This window comes from Anas platyrhynchos, chromosome 12 (genome assembly GCF_047663525.1).
Source record: "Anas platyrhynchos isolate ZD024472 breed Pekin duck chromosome 12, IASCAAS_PekinDuck_T2T, whole genome shotgun sequence".
Classification (NCBI taxonomy): Eukaryota; Metazoa; Chordata; class Aves; order Anseriformes; family Anatidae; genus Anas; species Anas platyrhynchos.
In genome coordinates this window covers 21396354-21412769 of record NC_092598.1, presented here as the reverse complement: position 1 = coordinate 21412769, position 16416 = coordinate 21396354, and the positions used below count along the sequence as shown (strand labels likewise).

At 38.5% G+C, this 16416-nt stretch overlaps 2 protein-coding genes and 1 pseudogene across 9 annotated transcripts in view; 2 read left to right on the top strand and 1 right to left on the bottom strand.

The window, feature by feature from the left end:
- Positions 1 to 5046, top strand: part of ANKRD27 (ankyrin repeat domain 27) — a 42602-nt gene extending 37556 nt beyond the window's left edge. For 5 of the 6 annotated variants that reach the window (XM_027466813.3, XM_027466814.3, XM_027466815.3 and 2 more), the window contains 5 exons: positions 274 to 435; positions 943 to 1051; positions 2366 to 2447; positions 2844 to 2916; positions 3321 to 5046. In XM_027466813.3, coding sequence (XP_027322614.1) covers positions 274 to 435; positions 943 to 1051; positions 2366 to 2447; positions 2844 to 2916; positions 3321 to 3596 — 702 coding nt within the window. In that variant the 3' untranslated portion in view covers positions 3597 to 5046. The remainder of the gene's footprint in view (positions 1 to 273; positions 436 to 942; positions 1052 to 2365; positions 2448 to 2843; positions 2917 to 3320) is intronic. The other variant, XM_027466819.3, reaches the window with a different exon arrangement.
- Positions 1 to 11742, bottom strand: part of PDCD5 (programmed cell death 5) — a 38321-nt gene extending 26579 nt beyond the window's left edge. The window contains exons 1-6 of one of the 3 annotated variants that reach the window (XM_027466829.3): positions 11493 to 11647; positions 10593 to 10633; positions 9757 to 9818; positions 9241 to 9332; positions 8935 to 9006; positions 7513 to 8541 (exon numbers count right to left, since the gene is read on the bottom strand). In XM_027466829.3, the coding sequence (XP_027322630.1) occupies positions 8494 to 8541; positions 8935 to 9006; positions 9241 to 9332; positions 9757 to 9818; positions 10593 to 10633; positions 11493 to 11558 (381 nt within the window). In that variant the 5' untranslated portion in view covers positions 11559 to 11647 and the 3' untranslated portion in view covers positions 7513 to 8493. Of the gene's footprint in view, positions 1 to 7512; positions 8542 to 8934; positions 9007 to 9240; positions 9333 to 9756; positions 9819 to 10592; positions 10634 to 11492 lie in introns of those variants that run through there. The other 2 variants (XM_027466825.3, XM_027466826.3) reach the window with 2 other exon arrangements.
- Positions 11743 to 11792: 50 nt separating this feature from the next.
- Positions 11793 to 16416, top strand: part of LOC101794490 (neural-cadherin-like) — a 63130-nt pseudogene continuing 58506 nt past the window's right edge.

Genomic DNA, 16416 nt, shown 5'->3' with positions numbered 1-16416 from the left:
TTGGAATATATACTATATACATGCAAAAAAAGAAATGAGTTTATCCATGAAATTGTGGCTGTGAGAGAGTAGGAAATAATATGGCCAGGTGGCTTATTGTTGAACTGGTGATTGCTAGCATATGCTTTGTTTTTGCATACAGCCACAAGGCTGCTGTTGTATTGTTCTCATTGATACATGGAAAATGAAAGGGGAGAGAGAAGGAATAATAATGTGCTATCTCCATTTTATGCTGCTCTTTCTTTGTAACTTCTATTTTATTTTGCTGTCCAGCATGGAGCTTCTGTTAACCTTTCTAATGCCAAAGGAAATACAGCACTGCATGAGGCTGTGATAGGGAAGAACGAAGCCCTGGTAGACTTGCTGCTTCAGAATGGTGCCATGACACACATAAGGAATGAAAGGAACTGTACCCCTGCAGACTGTGCTGAGCCGGTGAGTGCAGAAAGTTTGTTTCCAAGGTTAGATTTTTTTCATGTTCCATAAACATTATGTAAGAAAGAAAACAAATGTAACTGTTTGTCACAACATTTTCAGCCCATCATTAGCCAAGACTTCTGAATTGACTTGATGAATGGTCCCTATCTTTATACATTAAGTAGCTTCTGAGATGTAGCATAATGGCCACGGAATTCTGTATTGCATCAATTTCAGTATGTGTATTATAATTTAATCATAAATAGCTTAGTTGTAAATAGTGTAATTTAAAATAGTAATCCAGGACTACTAAAGCATTCTGGCACAATGCAGCTTAGAGAACACTGGTTTTGTCCCTAGTCAGACTGATACAGTTTAAAGTTTGTACTTATAAAGAGGTACTTTTGTGTTTGTTAAATTCATTTTGGCAGTTAACATGCTTTGAATAGGCTAGCATTCTAATTTTTACTTTTTTTTCTTTCCTTTTTTCTTTTTTTTAATACTGGTGAAAATTTTCAAATTAAGAATTCAAATATCATTAAGTTGCTGGAAACAGCACCAAGCTATGTACCTACATCAGCAGAAAGAGAAAAGGATTATGAGCAGCACGCTACTATCAAGATAAGAAAAAAAGGTACATGTCTAATTTCCACTGGTATGAATAACAAGATTTAGGAATTCGTATGTGGCGATATGATTTATATATCATTAAAGAACAACAAACTATTTTTCATGTTTATTACTGGAACACCTAAAATACTATAACTAAACTCAGCAAACTTTCTTCCACAAACTCAATTCTCACTTGTTTGGTGCATGGTGGGTGGAATTTTACAGGCAAAAGCATTTCACATTAAAAAACATGGCACATTTGAGATGATATAATTAACCATGTAATTTTGTCCATCTCAGTGCAAAGTAAAACAGATTAAATCACCTGTAATTATCATTTACATTGTCCTAAAACAGATTAGGGAGCGATACTTCAATTTGTTACTGTCTCTCAGGTTATAGGACAGAAATTAAGAGCTACAAAGCTTTCTAGGCCAACAAGCAAGATTTGCAGAAGGTATTTCTATAAATGGCAGCATATATAGTACAGTCTAAGCAAATACGTTGAGAAACATGGTACCAGTTTGACAGCACAGCCGAGCTGATGCAATGGCTCGCTTAGAAGAAATGGTGTTACTCCTGGTCCATCACCACCTCCTCCCTCAGTTTCTGGTTCTCTTTATCCACTGCTTCCTTATGCTGCCTCGGAAGTTTCTCAGATGATTTCCCAGCTGATATAGTTCACTAACGTGGGGAAATAGATGTAACAAGTTTTGAGCTGAGCTAGATAACTCAGCATAGCAAACGGTCTGCTGCCACCACAACTGTGGAAAGAAGGGAATGAGGCTGTGTGACCAGGAAGTAGGGAAAATAAGGAGAAGTAGTGCTCATTTTGGCATACACACGTTTTAGTTAGACTTTTCATAATAACTGTTGTCTGCTTCCTGAAGAAAGAATGTAAATATTTTGTTAAAATTTATCACTGTATACTGATGCCAAAGACTGAGACAGTCCTTTCAAATAGTATAGGAATAGTTTTAAAAAGACCAGTAGAAAACATGAGTAAGTAATATTAATGAGGAGGTGGAATAGCACATGTATGTTAGTTCAGGTTTGTAAAAACTGGAATTAAGATTCTCAAAGTCCAGAATTATATAGTGTCTACAAAGGCTTGGCCAGTCATGATAATCTGATCAATAATGCTTTGTCACAGAACTTAAAATGCTTTGAAGTTTCCAAAGAGAAATGATGAGAAATTCAAGTTACTACTATTACAGGTTTACTGTAAAAGTTTAAATCCAATGTCAGGAGATACCACTTTTCATTCAGAACTGATTTTTTAAAAAAATCTTAAGTGTGCCTGTAATTTTATCTACTTGTTCTTTTCAATCCCTAGTGAATTCTAAGCCATGTGAGAAAGCCAATGATCCCTTAAGCAGACAACATCAACTGGTCCAATCAATTAACAGATTTAACAAGTAAGTATAGAAACTTCCTCAGAAATACATTTATTGTACTTGAGGGAGGGGAAAACCTGGCCCGTGAAGGAGTACTTGCAAACGTATTTTAAAATTGTTTTTGCATTAGTACTTGGTGTACTATAAATCAGGAATTTCTGAGCCAGACTGTTAAAAATATTTTCTTAGTGCTTCACTCAGAGGTTGGGTTTTGCTATGATCTTTTAAACTTCAATGTATATTCTGCGATAAAATACAGGGAATAGTAGAACACTGATATTTTGCAGGAAAAAAATATTGTAGCCCTTCTATGTTGAGACAGTGCCACCTTGTGGATTTTCAGTGATCAAGACTTGTGAAAAGACTTGGAAGTATGTTTCTTTATAAAGATAAATTTATTTTTTTAATATGTTTTAGAGGGAACCATTTATGGAGAACAATAACAAGAGATAAAAGTGTCCCAAATTTTGACTATGAATTATTGCATCAGGTAAGAGGAAACACTTACTTGAATTATTTGTTTAATACTTGTTTTATCTGCTATTAATGCAGATAATGGTTGTTACGGTACCTTGAGACCTGTATTATAAAAGCTATTCAGAAGAGTTAGGGATCATACTGGCATAATGCAGTGAAATGCTTCAATTTCAGTTCTGGTACTGATTTATATGTAGCCTGGGGCAGGTTGGTCTCTTCTCGTTTCCTCACATCTAGACTGAAGATAATATCTGTCCTACAAAGTATGCTATTTCTAATCCTTGGCTGTGTTCTCAGTGTTGAGAATACCATTAAATTAATGTGGTAATTATATTCAAGAAACACTATGTTCATTTACATTTTTGTAATGAAGAAACTAGACAATGCTTTTAATGTACCATTTTTCTGTCCTCGCAGTTAGCTATTAAAAGCTTTGACAAAAACAAGTTAAAATCTGTTGAAACACTGGACCAGAGCAAAGTTAAAATGACTGACACAGGATGGATTGGTGGGTTTGTGAAACGTGATGACATGCTAGAAGCTCCTCAAAGGAGTAAATTAATGCACCGAAGACACACTGTTAACGTACCACTTTCAGCAGAGAATGTCAGTGACAATAGTTTATCTGGCCCTAGAAATCCACGTATTTCACAATCAAGAGACTGCTGTGATGACTTGCTTTCCAAACACTGACAAGGAAGTGCAAACTTGATGTCAAAAGCTGAGGAACTAGGTGGTGTTAATTTCTGTATTCCTTTGCTGCGTATCAAAGAATTCAGTGACGATTGCAAGCTATGCCTTCAGAACAGAACACAAGGATGACTCTTCAACAGAAACAGAATGTTCCTAGCACTTTCAAAGACTGTTAATGTTGGAGGTAACTACACAAACAAATCATTACTGATCTCAACAGGGAAATACTGAGAGGTAGACAGCAAAATTACTTTCCTATTCTACTTAGCACTTACTAAAAAACCTGCATGTAAGAGTAAACCAAACCAAATCTTGTATTGTATTTTTTAGCCACCCCCTTTGTTTTTAGAAGTCTTTGAATAATTTTTGCATTTTCAGGTTTTACCACTACATTGGATAAATATATATAAATATATATATATTTATATATATAAAGATATATTGGATAACAAACTATTTATTGCCAGAGGTAAATGAAATGTCTCTATTTTTATTGTAATATTACAAACCATTATAGTATATATTTCTGTATATTTCAGTAGCTGGGAAAACAGTAGTCTGTAACATCTGCGACACCATGTTAGACATTTATACATGCTATTAATGTGAAGGGAACTAATCCTTGCTAATTTCTTTGTAATGCTCACCTGTGTTGGATCTACAAGATGAAGTTCTTTTTAAGAGTGGAGAAAAGTAGAGAACTCTTGTGAACCTGAACTTTGGATTCACTGTTCACAGCCTAATTAGAAAATGTGCAGAAACAAGCATGTATAAGGACACACATTTTTTTCTTCCTCTAAAGCAAGTCATTCAAAAAAATGCACAAATATTCATGATTCTGAACCTGGGTAACATCTGCAGACAAAAATGCTGCTTAAAAACCTGTTATGGACTGTTTCTTTAACAGGTAGACTTCCATTTCTGAAAGGTACCTCTCATATCAGTATGCACTTGTTGGAATATGTCAGGTATTACACCATTCCTAGGTGCGATGACTGAAGAATCAAAAGCTCATAGCTGAGATGACTGCTTAGATTTGGACTTCATTTTCTACTGTTTGATTATGGGAGGAGAATGTGTAAATTGTACAAGTGCAGTTCTAAGTTCTAAGTTCAGTTTTAAGTGCAGTATTCTTCATTCTTGGCTCATCACATCCAGCTTGCATTTTATTTCATAAAATATTTGTATGAATAATTCTGTTCCTTTTAGCTGCAATATCTGTAAACTGCCTGGCAAAGTACAAAGCTGGAGGACATACCAGTGCTTTTTTTCAAATAACTTTTTAATTGAAGAGATAAAACGTGCATTAAGAGCACATACAAACACTTGTAGTTGAAGGTCATGTGTTTATATTTCTAATAATTTATGAATTTATCTGATTTTTCTAATGTGCCTTGGATTTGTGCCAAAAGATGGGAAGAAAAAGCTAGTAAAATAATACTTAAAAACACTGTTTTCTTTGAGTGCTTATTTAAAGCATTGAATCTTTTATGGAGATTTACTTCCATTCGTTTTTGTGGACAGTTGAAGAGTTCACCTCACATCTCTGTAAACTGAGGAATCTGTTGGAATTTACTCTCAAGTTCAATAGTACTTTCTTCCCTCTTCTGCCCTACATTCATAGATTTCTAGTAGATAATAGTATTACAACTAGTTAATGGATATATAGTTACTGCTGCTACAAGGCTGTATGGTTTTGGATTTAAGGCATAGAGGTGTACAATACAGAATTGTTAGTAAAACTGAACATTTGCACTTAAAACTTTCTTCTCCTGCTCCACCTTCCCATTAACAAAAAGAAAATGGTAGGATTGATGTTCAGCTATCGCAAGCCAAAAGAGCAAGAGGAAAAAGAGATTGAACTAAAAATAGATTTTCCTTCCTAATGTCTTAGAGTAAGTCACTTATCCTTACCTACAATAAAAACAAGAATTATTACCTTAAAGCCAGGCAATGCTATTTTTGAAATGCCTAGATACTACTTCTAAATTTTACTTAAACTTGTATAGATCTGATTTCCAAACTAAATATTGAGAAATTAGTTTATCTTAATTATATAATCTTTTACCTAAATGATTCTTGTATCAAGATTCCCTGGCAATAGAGATAAGAAAAATCAGCTTAATAGCTTTTTAATACCAGTGAGACTATGCTCCAGTATGCTACTAAGTACAGATTATACTGCCCTAACTACGAGTCAGCACAGTGACAGTAAATTCAGTGTCAAGTCTGTTTTCTTATTCCCTAATAATGGTAGTCTAGTTGAGGAGCTTTTGAATGACTTGTGAGATAGGTTATTAAATACCTTTGAAAAGTGTTAGAGGTAAGTATCAGAGCATGTGAACTCTGATTTTCTTTTCCTTCTATTAAAAACAACTTTTAACTGCAATAGATTATGGAAGGCTAGACGTTAAATTATTCTTTGAAGCATAAAATGTTTTGTGTACTCTGTGCAAGCAATGAAATAGCTGCAATAGCTTGATATGAATGACTATATAATTATTTGATTTTACTCTTAAAATTTAGTCTGATTAGACAAGTAAGTATGCATCTACCTGCTATACAGGGATACTCCTGCAACTGCCTACCTGAGGAAGACCTAAGGTTCTAGTCATCTTAAACTCGCTTTTGTATGGAGCTAAACACGATAGAGAAATAATCCACAATAAGCAGTCACTGAGCATGAATGTAGGAACAACGATGTTCCAAAGTGCCACCAATCTCCATGTCAGCTTGATACTATTACATTTGTGGGTAGTACAGATGCCACTGAAAGTGGCACACTTACACACAAGTTTACACATAAGTGTACACACAAGTTTACACACAAGTGTAAAACATTAAGCCAAAATCTATACCAATATAAGGAAATGGGTTAACTAGGAAGAGTACTTCTGATATACTTTACAGGAACTGGCCACATGTTAAACTAGTACTTACCTTTGAAAAACTTTTATCCCCTCAAACGAAATAAATTTACACACATACCAACAATAGCTTACTAATGCGACTTAATGCTAACTTGGTGCATATTGCCTACGGTAGCTTTTAACAAAATCTGTATTGTAATATAGCAAACATGCAAATACATTTTTTCTTTAGCGTTTTGTAGAAAAAGTTCAAATTCATAGGAATTAATTTGTGTTTTCTGTTGTTACTGTATCAAAGCAGTTGTCCTGTTGAACCCACACCTATTTAAGTGACCAGGCAATTGCCTCACTTTTACTTCAATGTTCAGTCTAGGATAAAGACTATTTCCAAGCATTTTGGACATATAGTTTTTAAATAAAAAAGGATTGCTTACTGACCAGTTCCAGATAATGCCTAATGACTGATTCAGGTAAATGAAATAGTTTACAACATTCCTTTGACATGCTTAAACAAGCTTATCAATTAAACAACATTCAGAGATATGATGACCAAAGGCTAAACTGGAATAGGATTAGAAGGGAGCACCCCTGGAAGCTTTACCCATCAATTTATAGTATAAACATGCTAAAATCAACTTCATAACCTTGTTATGATTTGTCTGCAAAGCATGTTACTGTACAGTCCAGTTTATTTCTGTTTTTGGTAACTGAGATTCCAGACCAGCCCTTTTAGAAGAACAGCAAGGCAATAAAACTTAATGAAGTAGCAAGTAGTGAACTTGGGAAAAGGAACATGAAACATGGATACTTAAGATACACCCAAAGAGAAAACCTTTCAACAAACTGTGAAAATCTTCACTAATAAATGGTCATTTTAAAGTCTAAGTAATTTAGCATACCCCCATGAAATTGCTGAAGTTAAGGAAACCTCGTTGTAAACAAACACAAACAAAGAACAACTAGTCTACTCCAAACCAGACAAAAATAATTGTTTAAATACTTTTTAACCACATTTGCACTAGATGAAGAACACACACACACTAATGCTCACTTGAAAAAATTTTATTCCATTCCAAAAAAAAAAAAAAGCACTGCAGTTGAGATCATACATGTTTCTATTAAATTATGTCAGAAAAAGGCTTTGTGGTAATAGAGTGTTTATCAGCACAACATTACAGTATTTATCATCTTTCCATAACCATATTTTTGAACAAGTGTACAGCACAAGTTTTACTTTATGCATGCAGAGTTGCAGAAAATTTAGGAAAACTGCCTTTTTTTTTTTTTTTTTAAAGATAGGAAACCCTCCAGCCATTTCACAAAATGGAGGTAGTTTTAAGAATATACAACAAGTGTCTGAACAGTGCTATATTACACAGTTAATTTTAACTTGCTTTTTTTGAGATAGCTTGATTATTTTATAGGGAAACAGTTCAGTTATGGTTGGTAACAATTTTACGCAGGCTACCTGAGAAGATGCCCTCTGATCCACACACCAATCATCACCACTTTGAAACTTTCACTTTATTTTATAAATTTCCAGTGAAGACTTTAGAGTCAGAGAGTTGCTGGAGAGGCTTCCTTCAGGGGCTCAGAAAATCTTGTTTCTAACAGTTTGTAATTTATAGACTCTGGAGCTAAGTCTTTTAAACTCCTAGAGGGACTGGCTGTTCCAAGCCTTACACTTAACTTGTCTTCATGTTAAGGTTTGTCCAATAACAGTAAGTTAAGGGTGTGCAGGTGCTGAAAGCATAGCTTACGCACTGAGTAAGGGGCAACAAAACGCTCATGCTAACGAAGCAGTGGGGAACTCCACACTGCTCAGGCTTCTTATACCAGAAAAGTTTAAGTTATAAAATCCCCTTCTCATGCCATTTTACAAGACAAGTTCATTTGTTTGGCCTTTATATATATCTATATTAAAAAAAAAGGTAAAGAAACGTAAACATTTTCAGGTTTTCCATTCTGCCTGACAACTGTTGCCCTTTTCCAGGCCATTTACTTGGCAGACAGTCTAACAGTAGTATTTAATAATCATCCTCTTCATCAGAATCCAATACTTTCCTTCTGTTGAACTAAAATGAAATATACAAAGTGAAAACACAAGGGGCACAGTACGCCCAACATAGAACAAGCCTGTCAAACTCTGCCCACTTAACTATTAATATATTACAAGGGAACAGAAGAGTCACCCCATCACAACCTTCCAGTCCCCACCTGGCATAGTGGTACAGTACAAAAGCACAGCAGTCTGTCTCACAACAAAACACCAATATCCCAGTGCTAATATCTGCAAATTAGACTATTGAGAAGGACTTCTATAATACAATCCCAATACTTATCAGCGTGTGTAGCAGTGATGGTAAATAAGAAGTTCACTTCTATGCTGAACCGAAGTGGTACACTACATGCAGTTTTTCTGCTCTCTTTTTAACTATTTAAAAATATATTTAGGAAATGAAGCTTACCTTTACTGTTGTTGTCTTTTCTGTTTGCTGACTTGCTTTCTCAAGTATTTCTATCAAAACTTGTTCTGTTATCTAGGAAAGAAGTAATGTAAATACATTCTGAGAGATGTTTAGTAACAAAAAAATGAATTCACTTTCTCTTCTTATAAAAGGTGTTTGATAGAATTTTGTAATAGCCTTCAGAAGTTCTTAACTGCATTTTTTCAGTTAATTTGCAAACATTAAAAACATTCAATATTTTTGAAGGAATTAGGTTTGAAAATGGATGTATGTGAGAAAATTAAAAAAAAATATGCCATAACTCACCTTTCCAGGTAGCTGTCCATATCTTGCCATCTGTATAAGGTAATTCTCTACTGCTTTTGCTTTGTCTGGTTTCACAAGTGCCAGATTGCTCACTGCAATAAAAACAGGCTCTATTCATTCATACCTGAATAGCTTCACTAGTAACTAAAAAGTGACAAAAGTCCTTATCAAACTGACTTCATGCCAGGGTAGTGAAATCTAAATCAAAATCCCTTCTTCAATGTAAGACAGATTAAAAAAAAGCTGTATTTTTTAAATATTTATTTCTTTAAATGCTTGTTCTTAACTAATTTTGAATCACTACAGCTCCTATTATTAGTTCAAAAAAGTTGGATTAATGTCATTCAGACGTCAGTTAACCACCCCCCTCACTGGTATCACCAATCGAAAAGCTGTAGTGGTTTTCACCTCAACGTTTTCTATTCTAGCCTCTATACAGGCATGTATGTTCTTGATTTGAGCAGCACTGAGTACACTAGGTGAGAAGTCTTTATTAGAAAGTTATTGGATACTTACATCTCGCACGTGCTGCTTGATCGAGAACTTGAGCTAAAATAGTATTTCTTATTTCTGCTTCCCTGTAACAAAAAATTAGCTACATGTTAAAAGTGGGATTTCAAACACCTAAAATAATATGTGCAATACAATAAAATTTACAGAAGACTTTCCATTCATTTAAGTGACTTTCTGAAGTCCCTTCAAACCCTACATTTATATGGTTTCTTCTATAGCATTTTCTGTCTTGGAGAGCTGTACATACATCAGCAATAAAGTTACTATATAGCTGACATCATCTTGCAAGAAATTGAGATGGAGTTTACTACTTACCCCTTATTAAAGTTGATTATTACATCCTGATAGAAAAACGGAAGCCATGCTACCCCCGTAAAGATTCTAAATTCATTTCAATCTAGAATTTCACCTAAGGTAGTTTGTTAGAGCATGAATAATGAACAGTCTGTGCAACTCCAAGACAGAACTAAACCTCATCATTTATTTAGCAGTTTTCAGTAAGTCTTCATGTACTTACTTGCCTAGGTGTTCACAAAAATGGAATTTTACTTGTTTTATTTTCGGTATTTCAGTTAATACAAGCCCCAACTGTGTGCTCTCACCTCAACTTCTCACAGAAGTCTGGCTCTTTAAACATATGATTTTACTTTGGAAAAATTAAAATTTACTTTTTTTTTTTCCTTTATAAATCTCTCATATTTCTGGTCTTTTGTTGGTGTTTTTCCAAGATCAAAAAAATCAGATGAGCATTCCAAATAAACACAATATTAAAAAAGAAGAAAAGATTCAAAACTATTAGATTTAAGACACTACTGAAAGTCAACAGTTCCCATTTATACCTCTGTTTTGCTTCCTGTTGCGACGGATCAGCAGAAGAATCCTAAAGAATGATATCAGAATAAAATACTGTAATTCAAGAACATTCGACACAGGACAACAAGTTTAAGTATTTTAGTAGAAATCATTGTCAGCCAAATCTGCCTGACCACAAACTAGATCCTAAAAATAAAAATCTACTGCCCTAGCAAATACACATGCCACGCTAGTTGTTTCTTTCCTCACAAAGCAGTAATGCAAACTAGTTGGTGACTGCTGCTACTGGATCTAGCCACAGATTGTTCTAGGTTTGGACATTAAAAAGCCTCACGTTTAGATCTAAGACAATAAACTTCCCTGAAGCTGAGAAAACAAAGATATTAAATCCTTTAAAGCAAGAAATGCAATGCAATGCTTTGCATTTATCAATGCAGAAGAAAACACAATCCTATCAGAGAATTTCAGGACTAAATTGGCAGGTAACTATTCAGAAGTAATAACGAGATTCAAGTGAACCTAACGTTGCATCTAGACCTCAAATTTTACAGGTGACACTTCAAAGTGTGAGAGCAGAACGGGAAATCTGAGACACTCACAAAACAGATGTGACTGAAAGGACGGGTGGCAGGGACCCGCACCGCTGCGGGTGGCGGGGACAAAGGCGGGCAAAGACTGCCTGCGGGGCCCGGCGGGGCAGGCAATGCCCCTCAGGGACCTCCTGCTCCCGCTGCAGCAGCACCAGGGGCCCCCCCGCCAGCACCTCGAGGCCGCAGAGCAGGGACCGCCAGGCCGCTGCCGCCTGACCCGGCCTGTGCCCGGAGCCGTCACTTAGGGGAATATCGCGCCCGTCCCCGCCTTGGTGAGGGCTGCGGCGGGAGAGACCCCACGGCGGCAGGGAGCGGGGTTCCCCGGCCGCGCCTTACCCCGTGCTTGGCCTGCAGCTCGGCCAGCCGCTGCCGCCGGAGCGCTTCCAGCTCGTCGTCCGCCATGGCTGAGGGCGGGCGCCAGGCGCTGCGCCTGCGCCACCGCTGCCAATGCACGGCCGAACGCGGGGCTTCGCTGAGGGGTTCGGGGAGCCGTGTGGGGCCACGCCGGAGGCCATCTCGGAGGCTGCCCCGGAGGCCGCCTGGCCCCGGCAAGAGTGACAGTGGAGGGGGCTGTGTTCCCTCACTGGGGTCTTTTTCTTTCAGGGGGTTGCTCCCCGTCGTTCCCCCACACGTCGAAATGGTTCTTTGCCCCGATATTGAAGGTTCCGTGCTGGACAGAGCAGCTCACGGGGGAAAAAAACTTCCCGCTGCGCAGCGGGATGGTTCTTCAGCAGGTTGCCGTGGGCAGCGTTGCCCGAGCTCTTGGTCAGTGAGCTTATCTCCTTGAGACCTGTCTGGCTGGTGAACCTGCATGCAGTTCAGCTTCTGTAACATGACTGCAGCTGTAGCAGTGGTGGTGGTCTGAGAAGAGCATGTGGGGAATTACAGCTCCCTTTTCGAGAACACCTGATCGATGCTCAGGGAGCCCAAATCAGGCCAGACCAGGCCAGCCTTCCCTGTGGCTCCTCTTCCTTGAGGGGTGCTTACATTACACCAGGTAAGCTGCTACTGGGCCAGTAGAAACAGTTTTGCTTTGGTGTGCCTGTTTGTCTTTATTGGTGCAGCTTGTCATAATTGTATTTTGATAATAATATCATAGTGCTTCAGCAGTGCCTTCATCTGTTTTCAAAAAAAAAAAGGGGGGGGGGGAGGAGGTAGTGGAGGAGGCAGTGCTTTGGTTATGCTTCCTGACTTGCAGAAAATGGACTCCACAATCAGTAAGATTGTAAAGTAGGTATGTTTATTCAGCGCTGGACAGCACGGGGGGGGGGGGTAGTCCCGCCAGTCATGCACACCTGACATGGCAACTTGCCTTGGTTTTATGCAGTAAAGAGTTACATATGTATGAAGTTTCACAAAACTCCCTCTCTCATTCCCACACATTCTTCCTTGACTTATTTCCACAATCTGTTCAGCTGTGACTCCCCAAGGAATAACTTGCCATGCTTTTACCACACCTTTCCAGTTCAATCTGTGGTTGGCAATTAGGACTAAAAAAGAATGAAATGATACTGCTTCCTGCCCCTCTGTCATGAGGTCTGGCCCTCTCGGGAAAGAAACCAAAGGTGTAGGAAATTGACAAAAGGAGCCAGCCTTCATCAAACTGGTACATTCATCTTGGTACAAAGTCACTCTAGTATCTAGTCAAAGTGGCTGTTGCAGGTGACGTGGAAAGCAAACTCCACAGTCAGTAAGACTGTAAAGTAGGTATGTTTATTCAGTGCTGGGCGGCATGGTGGCATACTTTCCCACCGAAGTCGTGTACACCCCAATGCGGCACTTGCCTTGGTTATATGTGGTGAAGAGTTACATATGCATGAAGTTTCTCAAGATGCCTATATATATGCATGACCTATCCCAGCTTTGTATTAAAATTAGTTCCAGGGAGTCATTTTCATAGATTCCTCCTATTCACGCTTGCACAATGTTTTCTGGTAGTAGTCGCCAGGGGTCGTGGGGATGAAGATTAGTGAGTCTTCCTCATCACTGCTGGTTGACCTCTCATCTCAGTGCAGATTTATAAGCTTCTCAGCTTCTGCTTAAACTGCAGATTAGGTTTCACTTGGTACTTGAAACGTGTTTCCTGTTTTCTATCAGGAACTGTTGTTCATGAGGAATCCCAGAATTTCCTGACTCAGTTTCTTTGCACAATAGGGAGCAGAAGATATAGTACATGTCCCTTACCTGTCTTATTTACTAAACTTTGGGCTTCGTTTCACATGCCAATTAGCTTATCTTATCTACTAAAATTCTTTCAGCCTCCTCTCACAGACACACTCCCTCGACAGCTTCCATCACATCAAATGGGTAACTGTCATGGAATCATAGAATTGGAGAATGACCTGAGTTGGATCACTGAGTTCAACTTTGATATTTGAGGTTATGCCTTTTTATGTTGATCATTCACACATTCTTTTTAAAGGCTGTATTTTTTTAGTCATACTTAAAGATTTTACTTAACTAAAGAAACAAGCTAAACACCAAAAGCTGCTTTTTTATAGGTAAGCCACTATTTTCTAAAAATAGAGGTTTCTATTGAAATACATTACCAAGTATTTCTAGTCTTGTTTTAAAAAATAACAAAAAGTATCAAGGGCCTGTTTCATTACTACTTTTAATTAAGACCTGCTGCAGCTAATGCAGAGACAGTTAATAGAGTGGGATTAATTTCCCTTGAGTGGAGCTTTCCATGCTTGCATGTGAAACCAGAGCGTAGACTCCCCATGCACCCAGCGCTGTTTAATTGCCTTTTATAAATATTACTAAATTCAGATTGAGTTGTATCTTCATTTATAACAGACAGTACCTCTTGGAAATGGAAGATAGGGAAGGAATTAGCCTGATAATTGATTAACAGGCTTAACACCAGAGCTAACTTTGTTTACCGTTTTAGACCTGAAGGATGCCTTCTTTTGCCTCCCTCTCCATGAAGCCAGACAGAAAATCTTTGCATTTGATTGGAAAAGCCCTAAGAGTGGGTGCAAAACACAGCTCACATGGACATGGTTGCCTCAGGGCTTTAAGAATTCACCCACCTTGTTCAGAGAGCAACTTGCAAAGGACTTGGAGACCTAGGAAGCCCCATCAGGAGAAGGAAGGCTGTTGCAGTACGTAGATGACCTCCTAATAGCTACCCAGACAGAAGAAGCATGTGTGGCCTGGACAGTAAGCCTCCTAAACTTTCTGGGAGTACAGGGTATCGAAGAAGAAGGCTCAGGTGGTAAAGCAGAAAGTGACCTACCTGGGTTATGAGGTTAGTGCCGGACAATGGGCCTTGGGGCAAGATCGTAAAGAAGCGATACGTCAAACCCTGAAACCCAAGACAATAAAAGAACTGCGAACTTTTTTGGGAATGATGGGGTGGTGCAGATTGTGGATCTATAATTACGGATTGCTTGTAAAACTGCTGTATGTGCTCATTGCAAATGGCACAAATGGACAAAGGAGGCCACGCGAGCCTTTGACCAGCTAAAGAAAGCTCTCATGTCAGCTCCAGCTCTGGGACTTCCAGATGTAAATAAATCATTCTTCCTCTTCTCCCAAGAGAAACGGGATTGCCTTGGGAATATTAGCACAGGACCTGGGCCCATATCGAAGGGCAGTTGCTTATTTTACTAAGCAGCTGGATGCTGCTGCCAAGGGATGGCTGGGATGCCTCAGAGCTGTTGCAGCAGTGGTGCTAAATATCCAGGAAGCGTGCAAGTTCACCTTGGGACAGAAAATAACTGTGCTAGTGTCTCACAGTGTCCCCAGTGCTGGAAGTGAAAGGAGGTCACTGGCTTTCCCCACAAAGGTTCCTGAAATCAGCAGAAACCAAGGGGAGCCAGTATACCATGACTGCCTGGAGACCACCAAGAGCTACCTACCTACTCCAGCTGTCCAGATCTGAAGGACACTCCTTTTGATGATGTGGAAATATGGGAGCAGCTACGTCATCAGCGGAAAACGACATGCTGGGTATGCAGTTACCACTTGCAAAGACGTAATAGAATCTGGAAAATAAACATCTATACGGACTCAATAATGAGTTTATTGGAAGCAGTTCAGCTGCCTGAAAAGGTAGCAATCATGCACATTAAGGCACACCAAAAGGTGAGCTCAGAATTGGAGGAAGGAAATGATCTGTCAGACAGAGAGGCAAAAGAAGCAGCAGAAGGTGAGGTGGCTACTGAGGGAGCCCTGATTCCAGACAGGCAAATTCCTCTTGAAGGTAAGCTTGTATATAACAAAAAGGATAGAAAATTAATCGAAAGTCAGAAGGGAAAATATAACCAAGAGGGATGGGCTGTTACCAAAGAAGGGAAGGGGAAGTCATCTCCTCCAATTTACTGTGGTCACTGGTAAAGGAAGTACAGTGGAAAACACATTGGGGAATACACGCTTTGTATAACTATCTAATTGGAAAAATTGTTGCCAGGAATTTATATGCTACCATTACTCAGATAACTTAACAATGTGATCTTTGTCTCCAGACTAATCCCAAAAACACCCCCAAACCAAAACTGGGTCAAATTGGAAAAGGCCATGGGCCCGGTCAACGGTGGCAAATTGACTTTTCTGAACTTCCAAGAAAAGGGGGGTGTCGATATTTACTGGTGTTAACAGATACCTTTTCAGGATGGCCAGAGGCTTTCCCCACTAGGACTGCCAAAGCCCGAGAGGTAACTAAGTCTCTTGTAGAAAAAAACTTTGAAAACACAGCAGGAAGGACTATACCAGGTGCTTCTTACTACCTTCACCGCAATTAAGATCAAGGAACAGAGTGCCTGAATTCACCTGGGTAACAGTGAATTGAAACTAAAGCTCAGTTGAGCAAAATGAGGACATTACAGTCAGGAGTATTTAGTAATATAACTTGCAGAAAATGTCATTAACAGAATTGTTTTATTTTTGTGGCTTATAGTCGTAATTGTGATTCAAGAATTGGAAGGTGCCTCTATGATAATAGAGGATGGTGAGTGGCCTTGGTCTGAAGCCGTAACAATGGAGGATAAGAGAATTAATGGAAAGTTAGTAGTTGTGGTTATGTGGTGAACAAATGGTGACCATTTATATACATTAACAGAATGGCAAAAATTAGGAGAAGAATGAACACACTAAAGAACCATAGGGGATGAAATTAAAATAGGGTGCCAGATAATTAACAGCCCCTACAGTCATCCTTATTGGCATTGGGAACTAGACAATGGCAAGTTTCAAAGGTGTTACCAAGATGGGAAAAGGCTGAAGACCAAGACTACAAACTAATAATAGATGCACT